This window comes from Dromiciops gliroides, chromosome 1, assembly GCF_019393635.1.
Source record: "Dromiciops gliroides isolate mDroGli1 chromosome 1, mDroGli1.pri, whole genome shotgun sequence".
Classification (NCBI taxonomy): Eukaryota; Metazoa; Chordata; class Mammalia; order Microbiotheria; family Microbiotheriidae; genus Dromiciops; species Dromiciops gliroides.
In genome coordinates, this window is record NC_057861.1 from 528,420,534 (window position 1) to 528,438,787 (window position 18,254).

At 43.8% G+C, this 18,254-nt stretch overlaps 1 protein-coding gene across 1 annotated transcript in view; it reads left to right on the forward strand.

Moving 5' to 3' along the window:
- TNRC18 (trinucleotide repeat containing 18) overlaps nucleotides 1–18,254 on the forward strand; it is a 162,402-nt gene that overhangs the window by 95,027 nt on the left and 49,121 nt on the right. The window contains 20 exon segments of the mRNA XM_043983817.1: nucleotides 5,526–5,710; nucleotides 7,638–7,643; nucleotides 9,048–9,204; nucleotides 9,207–9,368; nucleotides 9,371–9,438; nucleotides 9,440–9,464; nucleotides 10,172–10,303; nucleotides 10,306–10,469; nucleotides 10,471–10,641; nucleotides 10,643–10,994; nucleotides 10,997–11,040; nucleotides 11,042–11,144; nucleotides 14,137–14,167; nucleotides 14,169–14,248; nucleotides 14,251–14,312; nucleotides 14,585–14,695; nucleotides 14,697–14,726; nucleotides 15,129–15,274; nucleotides 17,581–17,629; nucleotides 17,631–17,756. Coding sequence (XP_043839752.1) covers nucleotides 5,526–5,710; nucleotides 7,638–7,643; nucleotides 9,048–9,204; nucleotides 9,207–9,368; nucleotides 9,371–9,438; nucleotides 9,440–9,464; nucleotides 10,172–10,303; nucleotides 10,306–10,469; nucleotides 10,471–10,641; nucleotides 10,643–10,994; nucleotides 10,997–11,040; nucleotides 11,042–11,144; nucleotides 14,137–14,167; nucleotides 14,169–14,248; nucleotides 14,251–14,312; nucleotides 14,585–14,695; nucleotides 14,697–14,726; nucleotides 15,129–15,274; nucleotides 17,581–17,629; nucleotides 17,631–17,756 — 2,204 coding nt within the window.

An 18,254-nucleotide genomic window follows, 5' to 3' on the forward strand; every position in this document is an offset into this window, starting at 1 on the left:
TGCATAGTAGGTACTTATTAAATGTTTATTGCTTAATTGATTGATGAAAGGATTTTATGGAATTTTTTTAAGCAAAGAACATTTGATTAAGTTTATTTTAATATTCCCCAAATTGACACACATAATAAATATTTTTGATGTTAGTCAAAATATAGGGCGGCTAGGTGGCGAAGTGGATAAAGCACCGACCCTGGATTCAGGAGTTCCTGAGCTCAAATCTGGCCTCAGACACTTGACACTTACTAGCTGTGTGACCTTGGGCAAGTCACTTAACCCCCATTGCCCTGCAAAAAAAACCCCAAAACAAAACAAAATATAGGTAGGTCATCTTATGACAGAGATACCACCCCTTGAATGAGATCTTTTTCTAACTTGACATAAACTGAGCAATAAGTATTTTTCATCCATTTTGTTGTTCCTGTATAGATTGGATAGTTTATTGAAATAATCACGTATCTTATTGAGGAAGATAATAATAATCTGGGGCATGATGCAATCAGCACAGTATCAGAGACAAACAGGAATACAACTAGGTGCTAATTAATGTGAATAATGAATCCTGTCTAAGTGGTTCCCTTTTTTTTTTTTTTAATTCATACTGCATACTTCTAATGGGCTGGAACCAATGACCAAATCTTACATATTTATTACGTTGAATAGTGTGAATTTGACTACATGAAGCCACAACCGGGGACTCATTAGTCCCACTAATCAGAACCTAGTTATATCTGGAGGTGATCAACATAAAAGAAATCTCTTTTCCATTTGGACCCAACTCAAAGTACTCTCCATAGAAGTAGAGAGCACCTTTGGCATACATATTTCTTATTTTATCCCTCATTTGATTTTAATTATCAAGAGAGTCATTGGTTTCATTTATCAAGGAATCTTTCTGACCTTAATAGGGTACTTTTAAAGACTGATTTTTGCTCTACTGAGTACAACGACTTTGTGTGTGTGTGTGTGTGTGTGTGTGTGTGTGTGTAATCAAGATGCTAAATGTAACATGATCTTCTATTCTTGACTTTTCAGTCAATTGTGTGACTGTAAAGATGTGCTCAGGTATAAAGGATTTTTACCAATACTTGCCTTTTCCCATTTTCATGGAGTATCCTCTTGATGCATGTGTAGGTCATTCTCATAAAGACACATATATTTGCAACATGCAACTTCAGATGGACGAGTTAATTGAGCCCAGAATTGAATAGAAGGAAGGGAGCAGATAGGTTGCATTTGGACAATTGGGTCTGGTTTTTAAAATCAATTTTTATTGATAGCTTTTGTTTTTATATCACAAGCATTTCCCAATATATTACTCTCTTTCTCCCTCGGAGAGCCATCCTTTATAACAAATAATAAAATAGAAGAAAAGAGTTTAGCAAAACCAACACATCAGTTAGTCTGACATTACATCCAGTCCCTTATACCCATAGGTCCCGTCACCTGTACTTTCTTATGACTCTCCTTTGGGATTAAGCCTGAGACCCATATTTTTTAACATAAATGGTCTTTTGGCAATACTCTGTGCTTTTGAATGATGGAATACTGCACTATCCAAGGAATCAAAGTTGGGGATGACTCAAAAGACAATGGAGAAACACAGGTTGGGCATATATTTCCAATAATAACCTATACTCAAGAAGTAGCATAAGGGGATGAATTATATATATCAGTTTAGACCTGGAAGGAACTTTAGAGATCAGAGAATCTTAAGATCATCAATTTAGAGCTGGAAGGAACCTTAGAGGTCATTTAATCAACCCCTTTATTTTACAGATAAGGAAACTGAGGCCCACAGAAAGTATCAGTGGTTTGCCTAAGATTATTCAGTTATAGAGCCTGAATTTTGATTCTAGGTCTTATGATTAGAAATAGAGAATTATTTTCACTGTAAATAACACATTAGGAAAATGTATGATCAGAAAATCAGATGAGCCTTTTATGTGATATGAACAAGGAATAACAGATGGACAGCCACAGTGCTCCTTTGGTAGCTAGAGGAAGGCTTACGTAATGCTGAGTGGAAGCTCTATGGAAGAATATGAATCCCACAGGATAATGAGGCATAAGTAGGTTGTGAGGGAATGTTCTCATCAATGAGGTCACTGAACCCAGAGTCAGGAAGACCTGAGTTTCAAATCCAGCCTCAGAAAATTACTAGCTGTGTGACCTTGGGCAAGTCTCTTAATCTCTGTCTGCCTCAGGTTCCTCAGCTGTAAAATGAGATTAATAGTATCAACTATCCAGGATTGTTGTGAGGATCAAATTGTCTGGCAGTGTAGTCTCAAGTAAATGAATGAAAGATGAATAAATAAGTGAGCAAATAAATATGTGGGCCTTTCTTTACCTCCCTCCTCTAAGTGTTACAGTGTCATTTCAATCAATCAATCAACAATCAGTTAGTTTCCTGCTAGGCACTGTGTTGGGAATGCAAAGACAAAGGTATAACAGCCCCTCCCTCAAGGAACTTACTTTCCAAAGGAGAGGTAACATAGACCTTGATGGACAAGTAAGTATATTGCAACAGTTTGGGGGGTTCTTTTGTGTGTTTTTTGGGGGGGATTTATTCTGCTTATATGCAGTAATTTCTTGGTTTATTTATCTGGTATTCTCAATTATTAAAATATAGCCAAGAAGCTGAAAATAAGCCAACTTCTCCTCTCCCTCCCCCCCCAAAGAAACTCCCTCTGAGACAGACCCAGTAAATTTTATAAAGTCCCCATGTCCTTATTCCAAGCCTTTTAACTTTATTTTACCCACATTTTCTAACAAAGTTGTTTACTCTAGTCCAACATAGGTAAGAAATAGCAAATTGGAGTGGAAGGAGCGGGAAGAAGTAGTTTTGTCAGGGAAAGGAAAGTCAAATGCAAAATTCCAAGAAGCATAGCTACCTACACACTTCAGTCTGAGGGTACCGCTGTATCACCATACCATATGATACTGACTATTCATAACAATATCCCTGAGTCATCAGGAAAAGGAAAGATACTTTATTTGATATACTCTATTTATGAGGGCAGAGAAGTTGTGTGACCTATTTTTTTGGGACTTAGAAACTTTGTTCTTCCAAAAGGGTTTGAGATGGCATAGAAATTAAGTATAATATTTGAGTATACTGCAATGTGAGACAGTTTGGGATAAAACCAGAACAGAGACCATGCAAAGGAAACAGAGGCAGTGGTTGTTGCCAGGTATCTGAGTTAAACGGATTCCTGCAGTTGAGCCTGGGTTTGGCTCCTAAATTTCATTCATTAATTCATTCATTCATTCATTCCTTCTTTCAGTAAAGGTTTAGCCAACACCCACTGTATGTATGTAAGACTCTATGTAAATTCTGAGAGGAATATCAAGATAATTAGCATAATCAAATCTAGGTCTCCAGTCCTAATCTCTTTTCTCAGCTGTAGTCAACATCACCAACTGCCTACCAGGACATAGTCACCAGAACTCCTTGGCCCGGCATTTAAAGCCTCTCATGTGCTTCTACTTACCTTTGCTGACTTATTTTAAATTGCCCACCTTCACACCTTTGGCCAAAATGGCCCCTCTACCTGTTCCTTGAACTTGACCCTCCCAATAATCTTTGCACTTTTGTTCTCTCCCATTCCTGATATGCACACCCTCTTCCTGTCTGCCTCTTAGAAACTCTAGCTTCCTTCAGGGTTCAGCTGACTTGTCTCTCCTTTGCCAAGCCTTTCTTGATTATCCCCCCAGTTATTCTCATTGTCTCTTTCCTGCATTTATTTTCCATTTTCTTTTCTTTGGGTACTTTGTAGAGCCCCAGTAAGCTCCCAGAGGGGCTGTTTCATTTTTGTCTATGATGGGCACATAGTAGGTCCTCAGTTAAGTTTTTGTTATGTTAAATTTAATTGACTCAGCTTATGCCCCCCAGGGCCCTACAAAGTAGGAGAACTGGGCAAATATAATTCAAAGTAATATGTCCATATGAGAATTCAGATGGAGAGATTAATCTTTCAAAAACGTTCATTTCTATGCCCAGAGGGCTATAAAACTGTGCATACCCTTTAATGCAGCAATGCCACTGCTAGGTTTGTATCCCAAAGACATCCCAAAAAGAGAGAAAAAGACCTATTAGTACAAAAATATTTAGAGCAGCTCTTTCTGTGGTGGCTAATGTGAGAAAATAATGGGATTTGGCAGATACTCAAAGGCCCACCTGGAGATTAATCTAAACTGATTGAATTAAGTGAGAGTGAATGACTTTGCTGATTAGCCTGCTTCAAGTTAATTAGATTGTAACCACAGCTGGCTGGCCCTTAAGGAGGTATTGTTCTCAGAAGCTAAGGACTTTGAACTCAACTTGAGACTGCCTTCAAGTCCAGAGAACCAATGGATTTGGATGAGGTCTACCAATAAACTTGAAGCAGTATGTAAGGACCGACTCTGCTCCAGACCTATAAAAAGTTTCCACACTCGGTTTGAGGGCAGTTTGTGTTTGAAGCAGGCTCCTGGGGGAGGACTTGAGGAAGAACCAGATCGCGCTGGAACTCTAGGTTAGATAGGCCTTTTCTTAACTTTCTGAACTCTGCGTGAATACCTGGTATGCTTTAATAAATGCTTAAGGCCGAATGACTGGTGCTAAAGCTTCTAAATTTAAGGCAACCACACATTAAATTTTAAACGTCACACTAAGAATTGGAAATCAAAGGAATGCCCATCAATTGGGGAATGGCTAAACAAGCTATGGTATATGATGGTGATGGAATATTATTGTGCTATAAGAAATGACAAGCAGGATGATTTCAGAAAGGCCTAGAAAGACTTGTATGAACTGATGTATAGTGAAGTGAACAGAATCAGGAGAACATTGTACACACTGGCATCAATATTCTTTGATGAAGAATTGTAAATGACTTAATTATTCTCAACCATACAGTGATCCAAGGCAGTCCCAAAGGACTAATGATAAAGCATACTGTCCACCTCCAAAGAAAGAACTAATATTGATTGAACACAGATAGAAGCATGCTGTTTTTCACTTCCCTTTTTTTATTCAAATTTTCTTATACAAAATGACTAATATGATCTTGTTTTACATAATTACACATATATAACCTATATCTGATTGCTTACTGCCTCAGGGAGGAGGAAAAGGAGGGAGGGAAGGAGGGATAGAATTTGAAACTCAAAACTTTAAATAAAAATGTTTATTATTTTTTAAAAAGTTGATTAATGAGAAAATATCTCACTTCCAGTGGTGCCAAATAAGTGAAGTATCACCATATAATTATCACTGTGATCACCATCAGGGATGGAGAGAAAGTGAATGATATGGGTCCAGGAAAGACTATGGGGACTTTAGCCCTTTAGGGTTGGAAACAATGTAAAGACCTCAACTGTATGTTAACTCTTAGCTTTGTCCTAAACCCAGGCCTTGGGGGAGACTATAAAGAAAGCTGTGGACTGAGCTCCCCTTCTTTTTGATGGTCTGCTAGATGGTGGCCTTAGCGGTTTGACTGAGTCTGACTTTGCCCTCCGTTTGTGCATGTTTGTGTTTGTTTCAGCTGAGTTGATGGAGCGGGCTCCCCCTCTGTGGCCCGCAATGTACCCCCCAACCCGAAGCTCCCTCCAACCCGCTCATCAGCTCCAGCTGCTGTCTCACCAGCAGTTGCTACGGCAACACGAGTTGTACATCTTGCAGCAGCAAGCTGCGCACGCCATGGAGCTGCAGAGGAGTGCCCAGCTGGTGGTAAGGATTTCACATGGACATATCCTGCCTTGGACCCAAACCCTGTTGGGGGGTAGTGGGGCAAGCCTGTGCCAGACAGAATCCTGTCTGAATAAAACTCATCCCCCAGGGCTCAGCGGCTGCTGCCTCTCAAGAACTATTCCTTGACAGTATTCCCTGTGGCCGTTCATAAATCAGACACAGTCCAGTTCAGACTTTGAAGGGTGATCGTGTGAAACACTTGTGTCCCTCATGGGGGCACACTAGCCACAGGAGAAGACTCATAGAGGTTTTACTCTTTTTCCTAAAGTGCTGAGAGGTCTCTAAACCCTCTCTTGACATTTTATGGATGGAACCTGGTGTCTCTCCTTCCCTTCCTCCCACCAATACTTTCTCCAGTTAAATGCTTTGTTTAATTTAGACTTGTAGGAGCAGCTAGGTGGTGCAGTGGATAAAGCACCAGCCCTGGATTCAGGAGTACCTGAGTTCAAATCTAGCCTCAGACACTTGACACTTTCTAGCTGTGTGACCCTGGGCAAGTCACTTAACCCCATTGCCCCACCAAAAAAAATGACTTAATTTAGACTTTTAAAGCAGGTGGATGTGTGGTTGAGGAGAGGGCTACATTTTCGGGCAGAGCACCAATCCACTTGGACAAGTTCTGGTGCCATGCCCTTTGGGACTTAAGATAGTTCCATTTATGTGCCCAGACATTACATTTGAGTTTCCTTTGCTTTAGAGCTCATGTGTAGAGAATGAATTGGTGGCCTTATATAGGTCATGCCCCTTTTCCTTCTGGCATGCCCTACAGGGTCAGAGAGGGAGAGGGTACTGAACCCTTACATTTCCAGTTGGGTCGGAAAGAATACATACTTCCCCAGCCACCATTTGTCATGGGGCTATCGGCAGCTCCTGGAAGTGTCTAGAGGTGATAGTGGGGTGGGGCTGCTGGTAGCATGTGATCAATATGCTATCTGTCATGTGTTGCCAGAAGTTGCCATTGGTTGGTTTAGAGTAGAAGTGGCTACTCTGAAGGGCAAGAGAGAGCCTCCAAATTCTTGCTTCCTCTGCCAAGGGCAGATAAAAGTCCAAGGAGGACCTAAGAGAGGTCTAGCTGCAAGGCTCTGTCTTCCTTAGCATCTTGAGGGTCAGGGTCAGGGCCAGGACCAGGGACCAAGCAGAACCTCCAGACTCTTGTTCCCTTCTCCCAGGGACATTCAGACTCTGAGCCTAAGGAGGTGTCCTCCTACCAGGCTCTGCCTCCCAAATTAATGGACCCCTTTTCAAGTGAGTCCAGTTCCAGAACTGTCAGATGTTCTAGTATATATGAGGTCTGAATGATACATTTATAGTGTCTATACTATAGAGAATTAGAGGGAAGCTAGGTGGAGCAGTGGATAGAGCACCTGCCCTGGAGTCAGGAGTACCTGAGTTCAAATCCGGCCTCAGACACTTAACACTTACTAGCTGTGTGACCCTGGACAAGTCACTTAACCCCAATTGCCTAAAAAACAAACAAACAAACAAACAAAAACTAGAGAATTATATAAGTGAAGAATTACTTCACCCAGGGAGACTAAACATGCTGAAAATAGAAATGTGATCCAAAAACGTTTAGATAAAGTTATGGATGATAGGTTCACAATGAGGTTTTTTTTTGGGAAACTCAGATGGTCAACATGACTTTTTTTTTGGCAAGGTGTGAGAAAATAGTGGGATTTGGCAGATACTCAAAAGGCCCACCTGGAGATTAATCTAAACTGATTGAATTAAGTGAGAGTGATTGACTGCTGATAGCCCACTTCAAGTTAACTAGATTGTACTCACACCTGGCTGGCCCTTAAGGAGGTATTGTTCTCAGAAGCTAAGGACTTTGAACTACAACTGGAGACCACCTTCAGGTCCAGTGACCAATGGATTTGGATGATACCTACCAATCAACTTGAAGCAGCGTGTAAGGACCGCCTCTGCTCCAGACCTATAAAAAGTTCCACACTCAGTTTGAGGGCAGTTTGTGTTTGAAGCAGGCTCATGGTAGAGAACTTGAGGAAGAACCTGACCAGGCTGGAACTCTAGGCTAGATAGGCCTTTTCTTAACTTTCTGAACTCCATGTGAATACCTGGTATGCTTTAGTAAATGCTTAATGCTCCAAAGACTGATGCTTAAAGCTTCTAATTTAAGGTGACCATGCATTAGATTTTTTTAGACAACACATTTAGATTTTAAACATCACAGTTGGGGACCACGAACTCCTCTCAAACCGAGTGTGGAAGCTTTTATAGGTCTGGAGCAGAGGTGGTCTTACACGCTGCTTCAAGTTGATTGGTAGGTATCATCCAAATCCATGGTTCACTGGACCTGAAGGTGGTCTCCAGTTGAGTTCAAAGGTCCTTAGCTTCTGAGAACAATACCTCCTTAAGGGCCAGCCAGGTGTGAGTACAATCTAGTTAACTTGAAGTGGGCTATCAGCAGTCAATCACTCTCACTTAATTCAATCAGTTAGATTAATCTCCAGATGAGCCTTTGAGTATCTGCCAAATCCCATTATTTTCTCACAGGGGCAGTGGAGGTTAAGTGACTTGCCCAGGGTCACACAGCTAGTAAGTGTCAAGTTTCTGAGGTCAGATTTGAACTCAGGTACTCCTGAATCCAGGGCCAGTGCTCTATCCACTACGCCATCTAGCTGCCCCTCCATCATGTTTCTTAAGGAGAGTAGAAGGTAGTTAGTAGAAATTCAGCAACTGGTTCCTCTTTCCCTGTCCCATTGATTCTCCCTCCCCTGACCTCATGGGGACATTCTACACTGGTCCAACTTGTGGCCATAATATAGGATTAGATTTCATGGTAGCGGGTAGGGAATGCCCTGCCAGATGATCTGCAGGTTCCTAGAAAGATTGTTCCTGATTGTTAGAGGGACAGCTTGAAAGAAGAACTGGCTTAACCCGATGACCTTCTCCTTGAACGGGGAATTGGTCTTGGCTGTTCCCTGACTGGAACAGTTGTGCTTATTACACGTCCTAACAGAACAGTTACATCACAGCCCCAGAGAAGAGGCTGAGCTTGGGCTAGAAGACAGCACAGACCTCCTCAGGGTACTTTTTCGACTCTGACCAGGTGGTGTGCTGACTTTACATGAAGGTTATCTGTGTACATGTACACTGCTCTTTACATGCCCTGGGTATATCTGAAGCATGGCCTCCTGCCCAGAGGGTATCCTTTTGGTGGGATCGAGCTGAGTTCTACCTTTTCAGTACTTGCTGGTATATAGGTGTCAAGAGTATAGACACAAGTGACTTCTAGTCCCCTCAGAAGAGCTAATTCTATTGTGTATTTTGTTTTTTTCCTCAAACAGGAAAGGTTAAGGTCAACGAACAGCGAGCAGAGATGGAAGAGAAGGTCTCCAAGCGGAGCCTGGAGAGTAGTAAACAGGGTCTCCCCTCCTCCGGTTCAGGACTTATCCACCGGAAGCCCCCCGTCCTCTCACCCAGCACTTCCACGTCCTACAGCAAGGCTGTAAGCCACCGCCCTTATCCCCTCGTGCCTCACCTGTGACAGTGCTCAAAGCTAAGGTGATCCAGAAATTGGAGGAGACACCCAAGCCACCAGCTTACTCCTACCCTGCCACCCCTAGTTCTCACCCTTCTAGCCCTCCTCCTGCCTCCCCACCTCCAACCCCCGCTATCCCCCCAAAGAGGAAGTTCCAGAAGACATAGAGAAGAAAGACTTGGAATTAGAGAAAGAAGCCTCCCAGCCCATTACAAACTTTGTTTCCAGGTAAGAGATTCACGAACCATATCATTTTCCCCTTCTTTGGGACTGTAACCTAGAAAGTGACCCGAAATCTTCTTCATATCAAGTAGCCACCCCTACAATGAAGTTGGGTTTTGGCTACAATCTCAAACCTTCTGCAGCCCACAATCTGTTCTTCTCCCAGCCCACCTTTCAATCCAGTCCCCATCAAGTACCAGAAATCATGCATTCTTATCCCTAAATTTTCCACACTCTGAAGTGGGTAGCAGAACCCCAGAATATTTCAGTCCTTGGGTTGGTCAGGGAATGTGACACTGCAACAACCTAATTTTGGTATTTTGGGGGAAACTCTTTCTGGTAGAAGGGAATAGAGAAGGTTCAGAGATGAGTAAAAATTTCCAAATGAATTAACAAGTAGTCATCATAATACCAGCAGTGCACAATTTTTTTTGTGGGGGGTAGGGGGCCGAGGGGAAGGAATACAAAATAAGTAGAAGACAGGGTGTTGTTATCATCCCTTGATGGATGATGGATAAGGGGTTAAGACTCAGGTTGTTAGCTGTTCATTATTGTTTCATGTTTATAAATGGTGTGAATTGTGCTAGATACCATACTAGAGACAGGGGCAGTGGTTCCTGCCAAGAAAAGCTTTCATTCTAAGACACAGAGAGGAAGAAAATATCTGGATTTCCACTACAGTATCTAAGAGTATCTCCCTATGTCTTTGGCAGAGATTCCTCCAAGATATTCATTCCAGTCCCTTCCCACTTCTTTTGGGAGACATTACCCGTATCTCCTCCAACCCACAGCAGCTTCTGATGCAGATGGGTTAGCCCCTGATGTGCCATTACCTGCTGAGGGACCGAACACATGGAGTTGTCCCCGGAGGATAAGCCCCTTCATTTGCCCTCATCCAAGATAGTAGAGACCCTGCAGGCCAGCCCTGAAGAAGAGCCCTTGGAGGAGAGGGTGAAGGCGGAGGTGGAGGAAATGGAAGAGAGCCAGGAGGAGCTCCCTGAGCCAAACTTGGAGCGCACCCAGTCCCCTGTCCCCAGCAGCCAGGCCAGCCCAGAGCCCAGACAACTGTAGTCATCTGTCACAGCCGGGCGAATCATTAGGTCCAATGGAGCAAGAGCTAGAGGAGATTCAGGACTGCCCGCCAGAGTACCAGGTTGGGTCTTGCCCACCTGAAGTTGAAGCTCAGGACTCAGGATGAGGCAAGCACTGGGCCAGAGGCCTGCTCCATGCACATGGAGTATGAAGGCCAACTAGATAAAGATGAGGAAGACCTCCCACAAGCGGAACTTCCAGAGGAGCCCAGTGAAAAGCAGGGCACACCTCCACCCAGCGTGGAAATGCAGGAGAGGGACTCTGGTCCCAGCGGACAAGACTTCTTTGGCTTGCCAGCAGAGGAGGCAGGGCCAGTGCCAGCCAGCCCCCAGTACCCAGAGGAAGCCGTGCCCTGCCAACTCCCCACTCTGGACATCAAACCTGATGACCCATTGGCCGGTATGAATGCGTTGGTGGCTGCCACAGAACTCCCTCAGGCCTACCCCTGCTGAACACCGGCAGTGTCAACCAAGCCCTGGTGAACCTGGAGGGTAGCCGAGAGCCTGTCTCTGGAGCAGAGCTTCTTACAAGGCATCACTCTGTTGAGTGAGGATCGCTGAGTTAGAACTGGAGAAGAGAAACAGGAAGTTGAAAGTGAGTTGGGGAAAAAAAGGGAATGATACTTTTGGTGTGGGTTCATATTTTTTTAAAAGCCAGGGCTCTTCAGTGTCCCAGGCTTGGAAATAGTCTAGGTGGTCACTGGGTTGGCTAAAGCAGCTGGCCGACCCCCTTAGATGAATAGGATCCCAGCTGTGCCAGCAATGGATTTCTTTGTGGTGTGTGGGCATACCACTTTTTTTTGGGGGGGGGGCAATGGGAGTGAAGTGACCTTGCCCAGGGTCACACAGCTAGTAAGTGTCAAGTGTCCTGAGGTCGAATTTGAACTCAGGTCCTCCTGAATCCAGGGCAGGTGTTTTATCCACTGCACTACCTAGCTGCCCCTAGAATGCCACTTTTAATCTTTCTGGCCCTTAATATGTTCATCATAAGATGAGGGCATTAAGACTAGATGACTTGTAAGATCTCCTCTAGTCTATGATTCTTTAAGTATTTCACTTTTTTTTTTGTTGAAACTGCCCTTTCAATTTTATGCCTAAATCCTTAACTTCCTATGACTTTAAATATATTCCTTTGCATTCCCCGACCCCGCCCCAGCTATTATCAAATTCATAGAGATCCTCTAGTCCATAGGCCCTTAACTATCTTGGGGTTACAGATCCCTTTGGCAGTCCCAGGCCCCTTCTCAAATAGTTTTCTTTAATGCATAAGATCAAATACACAGGATTATAAAGAAAGCTAGTTCCATGGAAATACAGGTTATTCCAAAAGTCTTTAGTGCAGTGTTTATGGATGGCTCTTGGGGCTTAAAACTGCATTAAAGACTTTTGGGACACTGAACAGCTACTAATACTAAATATGTACTAAAATTCTCATTACTATTAAAAGTAAATAATTAGAATTATTAAAATTATTATTACTGATAAAATTATTGGGATACTGAATAGCTACTAATAAAAACTAAATATTTACTGAAATTATTATGAATAAAATGATCATTACTATAAAATAGTAATGAAAATTATTGTTACTAATAAAGTTATTGGGACTCTGATACTAAAATATGAAATATTTACAAAAATCTATTTAATATAATTAAAACATCAAAATTAAATAATTAAATAGTTGAAATATTTATTATTGATTATTATTACTAGTACAGTTAGCATTTACTAAAATAAAATACTAAAAAGTACTAAAATACTACAAACCCCCCAATTCCTGGACCATAAGTAAAGAAACCCCCTCACTACAGCCACTCCTCTGACCCAAGGACGGAGAAACCCCGAGGGCATATATGACTCTATGAGTGTCACACAGCAGGTTAGTGGCGGAACTGGGACCAGAACCCAGGTCTCCCAAGGCCTTATCTACTTTATCACAGTGACTCCCAGATTCTCCTCTGCTTTCCAGTGTTGTCCTCACCATCAGAAAGTGCATAATAACATGTGGATTTTTTGTGGTGCTCTGTTTAGGTCAGCACAAAAAGAATCCCAGCTCAGTGTCTCAGCACAGACTCTCAGACAAAGATCATGCTCTCCCTAGAGCCCCACTTCCTCTCTCAGGCCATACAAGTCCTGATTCCTCCCTGTGGCATCTTGCAGCCTTATGAGGGGGACCTGTAGTCCTTCCTTCTAAATGCCGTTCACTCTGAACTGCTGTTCACTCCGAACCAAGCCAATAATAACAGCGGGGCTTTAAACAGTGACTGGCTTTGGTCTCCAGGCCAGAGTCGATTCTCAGCCTGGCCTCTGCTGTGAATCTGCCTGGGTGTTGTTATTGTTTTTAAAATAATATTTTTTTTCTCCAGTTTAAATTTTTAATATATCATTTATTTTTACAAAAACTAGATAACTCAAAATTGTCTATTTTACATTTTGATATCACTCTCTATATCTACCATGGTCCTAAATTATCTTTTGTCCCTAAATCTGACAAACTATTACAAGCTCTCCTTTGCTTATGGAATCCCCCTTTATGTGTAAATCATTTACTAATTTTTTTAAATCAGGTACTCATTATGACATTATTTCAGTATATATGTGTGAGATGTTGGTCTATACCTAGTTTTCTGCCATATTTTTTTCATAAAAAATTTTTTTGTTCCAACTTCTCTCCCTTCCTCTTTCCTCTCCTCAATTTGACATACTGCCTGGACATTAATAAGCAAGTGATTTGCCAACCCTGACTCAGTTCTCGTTTCTCTGTAATGTGGGAGCCTAATAAACAACTATTCTCTTGATCCTAGAGAAATTGTATGAGGATGGAAAAGACGAAGTCAGAGTAAAAGTGCTCGAATAAAGTAAAAGTGCTACAAAGCATAAGCACCTCATAAAACACCAATGATAAGTGAGGTCTATCACTCCCTAGCTTTTTGTGCCTCCAATGGTTTTCATGACCATCCTAGAACCCAGTAGAGAATTCAGCTTAATTTGACCTTTGGGTTTCTAATTTGCTCTCTCAGTGAGCAGATCCGTAGAGCAAGTCACTTACTTTCCAGATACTTCAGAGGGTTAAAAAAAGTGCAATCAGGTATGAGGGAACGAACAATACACTGGACATCATAGAGCATATATGAGTACTACCAACTAGCTGTGAGAGAGGCATAGGGAGTAGCTGGATAGAAAGCTGCTTCAGAGCCTGCTTCATTTTTCTCCCCCCCTTTTTGTGGGGCAATGAGGGTTAAATGACTTGCCCAGGGTCACACAGCTAGTAAGTGTCAAGTATCTGCATCTGGATTTGAACTCAGGTCCTCCTGACTCCAGGGCTGGTGCTTTATCCACTGTGCCACCTATCTGCCCTGCTTCTGATAACATATTGTGGTGACCCTAGTCAAGTCATTTAACTTCTTGCTGCAGAATAGCATTGAGAGAGTTACTTAAACTAGCAAATCCTTGGTCCAGACCAAACTGAATAATAATGGAAAGCAAGCTTAAACATGCAAAAACCCCCAATTAATTGTAATGGTTTTATTATAAACAGTTGGTTTTAGTCCAGGACTAAGTCAGATTTTTCTTCCCTCCATCAGGTCCAGAGAGCTGTCCTGTGCGACCCACCCTTGGAGCTTGCAGCTGCCAGCACCCATATGTTGATGGAAGTGCTCTCCAATCCATTCATGGACCCTTTGAAGACTATCAGGCTGCTCGGGAACTCAACCCTAATAAGAAGTATAGCTGGATGCAGAAAAAGGATGAACCGTGTAATGTGCCTCTCATTTTTTCTCTTCATAAGGGCAGAATTTTAGGTTTCCTTCCATTCAGAACAGGATTGCTAGCTCTGGTCCCTAACTAGTAGGTCTTTCACTAAATGAACATTTAAGTCTTTATGACCATGGGGTACGTTGTCTAGCCAAGAAAACCATCTAGTCAGTGCTCCCTTGGAGGGAGACAGGAAAGGGTCAAGTCTCGTGACCTTGAAGACAGACTCTGAGGACTCCCTCTCTTCTCTTTTTTCTTTCCACACATGCGTGCCAAAAGATGTACTCTATCAAGTCCGCCATTGAGAATATGGATGCGATGGAGCTAGACTATAGGAGTGAGGCTGGCTGACGCTGCAGCGACGGGTACAAAGAGAAACAACGGGAGTTGGGTGAAGCTACAGAGGCGCAGAGACTCCTGAGTAAGTACTGGTCGCCTCCCACCCTCATCACCTCCATCCCATTTTCCTCTCCCTACCCTGTCCCCCATCCTCCCTTGGCGGCTTTTCTCCATCCCAGGTCAGAGGCTGTTTCATGGACAGGCCTCTGCGTCTGGCTTGAGGGTAGGAGGAAGGCACCTGAAACTGATACTTTCTCTGGTTGTTAGGAAACCATCTTGTCTTGGTTCTTGTGGTCGTTCAAAACTTAGTGCTTTGGCAGTAGCAGGTGGTGTAGGCGTGCACATGTGTGTGTGTGTGTGTGTGTGTGTGTGTGAGAGAGAGAGAGAGAGAGAGAGAGAGAGAGAGAGAGAGAGAGAGAGAGAGAGTGTGTGTGTGTGTGTATGCAGTGTGCATGTGTTGTGTCTCCCCTGGTTAACAGCGAAGCTGTGGTTCTTTTAAAGGGAAAAACGTGAAGAGAAAAGTAGAAGCTTGGCACGAAGAGGCCCTGGAAGGCCGCGGAAACGGAAGCATGGATCGCGTTCTCTGTCTCCTCCTCTGGAAAAAGGGAAGAGTGACGGCAAGAGCGGAAAGTAAGACTGGCATCTTGGGCCGGGGGCAGTGGCAGGGCAGCTGCACAGTGTGCCCTGTGGAGGGGGAGGAGCATGTGCTTAGAGGGTTAGGAGCACCTGGTGCCTCATTGGGGATGTTGGTGTGGTGTCATGGCTGCCGGGTGTCAGTGTTCCTGGATGGTGGTTGCCAATAGACAGCATGTGTTAGCAGTAGGCACGTTGGGGTCCTTTTATCGTGTCCTGGTAGCCGATAGAGGTGTCTCCCCCAGGCAAGGTGGCCTGCGTGGGTGGTGTGGTGTCCTTGGGGTGACCTTGGGGGTCATAGGGCTCAGGCTGGCATAGAAGCACAGCTCCATTAGTGTGTGTGTATGCTCCCGTACAGAGAAGGGTGATTGGGCAAGAAAGAGTGAGTGATGGGCAGATTTCTAGGCTGCTAAATTGAGGTGATGACAGGTAGGAAGATGGACACAGCTCTTCAGCATTCGCCTCACCACTAAAGTGGGAGGAATGAGCCCAGCAGAATTTTTGTGCTTAACTCAAGTGCTTTACCAATCTGAGGGGCCAAACCTGCCACATCCACTTCCTCTGCTTCTGGAACTAGCTCCTCTTCTCCATGCTCCTCTTTACTGTGGAGGGAAAGGCAGAGCCCAGGAGCCCTCCACCAGGCCCTCCCTGCATTGGGATGGTTCTCCTGACTATCAGCAACTCTCTGACTCGCAGCTTGGCCCCTCCTGCCTGGGTCACGGACCTCCACTCAATACACTCCTTCTCCTCACAAGCCTGGTCTTCCCGATTGGCCCCAGCGTCCAACATCCAGCAAGTCTGCTCCCTCCATCTCCTCCTGCGGGCCAACCCTCCCCCAGCTTTGGCTTGTTTTCTGCACATCTGATACATTGCTCCTGGGCTCTTGTTGGCCGGAGAGGCCCCAGGCATCTTTGGGTAGTGCTGACTGTTCGAACGTGACTGGGTTTGTGTGATGGTCTTCTACTTAGCACAGGAGCATCCAAGCGCCGGCAAGCTAGTGACTTCCCATGGGGCTGAGTGAGGGGAAGGGAGAATTGGGAGATTGTGAGGAGATAAGCTTTCTCTGGATGTTAAGGGCCATTCTCTCGGCTGTCCCCATGAGAGAATAAGGAGGGGGCCTAAGCTGGAATTTACGGCAGGCGGCTCACAGGATCAAGTTATGGGGTGTGATGGTTAGCTAGAGTCTTCCCTACTTGTCTGTTGAGGTCTATAGAAACTGCCTACTGATTAATCTGAGAGACAGTTGTAAATGAGGTTGACCTATGTATCATTTCCATGCAGAAGTGGGGCTGTATGGTTTGTTGTGGTTCTTGTGGAAAAAGCACGGCAAGAGGAAAGATGGATAGAGGGATGGTTCGGTTTATCTATAAAGAAGTAGATTGGCCTCCTGTTGCCTTCTCCCCCCTTCCCGAACTGGGCCCTACTAGAACATTCCTGGGTAACCACTACATCCCTGGAGGCAAAGTGCTGGACGGATAGAGGCGAAAATTTATTGTTAATAACCAGCAGAGAATGAGGAAGGGGAAATAGTTTGTCGATGTCTACAGTGACTTTATAGGAGTTTCGGGAAATACATTTTTCCCCAAAATTTTGACTAAATGCAGACAAAGTCCTTCCTTCTACTTCTCGTCACTCAGGCAGATGAGCAGAAAGGAATGGTGTTTTCCTTGTGCAGACACTTTTTGGCTCTCTCTGTCCTACTTTGCTTGGATCCTTGAGGATTCTATTGAATATTATAAAAACCACTCAATCATAGCACATTTGTTAAAGAGGAGGTGAAATGTGAAAGTGAGTGTGTGTGTGTGGTGTGTGTGTGTGTGTGTGTAGGCCTGAGCGTGAATGCCTGGCATAGTTAGTTGACATGGTGCAGAAGTCAAATTTCTTCTCTGTGTACTTCTTGAATTCTTATTCTTCCTGGTAGAATATTCTGAAATTCCTCATGCAAACCCTAGTGCTTTGCCTAGAGTACACCCAACATAGAATCTCTAGTGGTCCTCTCCTAAGAGATAGGGTATATACAGGAGGATGAACAAATAATCTCTAAGGTCCCTTTCAAATTCAAAATTGATGAGCCCTAAAAGCTCGGACCGGTTCTCACCTCAGTGCTCATAAGAGTGCTTCAATACCAAGCACCTTCAGGGGAACTTAAACGCTTCCTCCTCTCAGGGACCAAATGCTCTTTGACCCCAAAGGGAGATTCCTCTGCCGACATTAAGTAGTAGTTAATGCTGGCTGACTCTGGGGGCTGAGAAATGGGATAGCTAATCACTGAGCTAATCACCAATAGTGCATCTGGGTTGCAGGTTGAGCAAGTCTTTGCTGCTGTCGGAAGACTCTGAAATGGAGAAGGGAATTGCGGAAGAGACACAAAGGGTCAATCCCTGAGGATGAGGAGGATGTAGACAGTGGAATTGGGAAAACCAAGGGGAGACACCAGAACTGGGATGAGCATGAGGCCACATCGGGCTATTCGAATGAGGTTAGTCATCCAAGAATTTAATGAATGAACAATGGTTGAAAAAGCATTTATTAATTATGGGTACGTCCTCTAGTGCTAAGTAAGCTGGGGCTATAGATATCCAAAAAAACAGTCTCTGCCCACAAAGAGTTTATATTCTAATAAGGGAAGATTATAGTGAGGAGGGAAATGGTGGCCCGGGGAGGGTGTGTTTTGGACTGGAAGGAGAAGATGGTGAATAGAACATTGGGCCAATGATTGACATGTCTGGGAACATTAGTATTGTAGAATATGTATGGCCTTGTACAATATCCACCAGATGGAAGGCTAAGAGAAGAGATTGGCAGGGTAACATAGTAGAAAGAGGGTCTGGGCCTGGAGTGAGAGAAACTCGAGTTTCAAATTTGGCCTCAGACACTTATTAACTGTGTGCTCTTGGGCAAGTACTTAACCTTTGAATGCCTCCATTTCCATCATCTATAAAATGGAGGGGATAATAATAGCACCTACCTTTGAGGG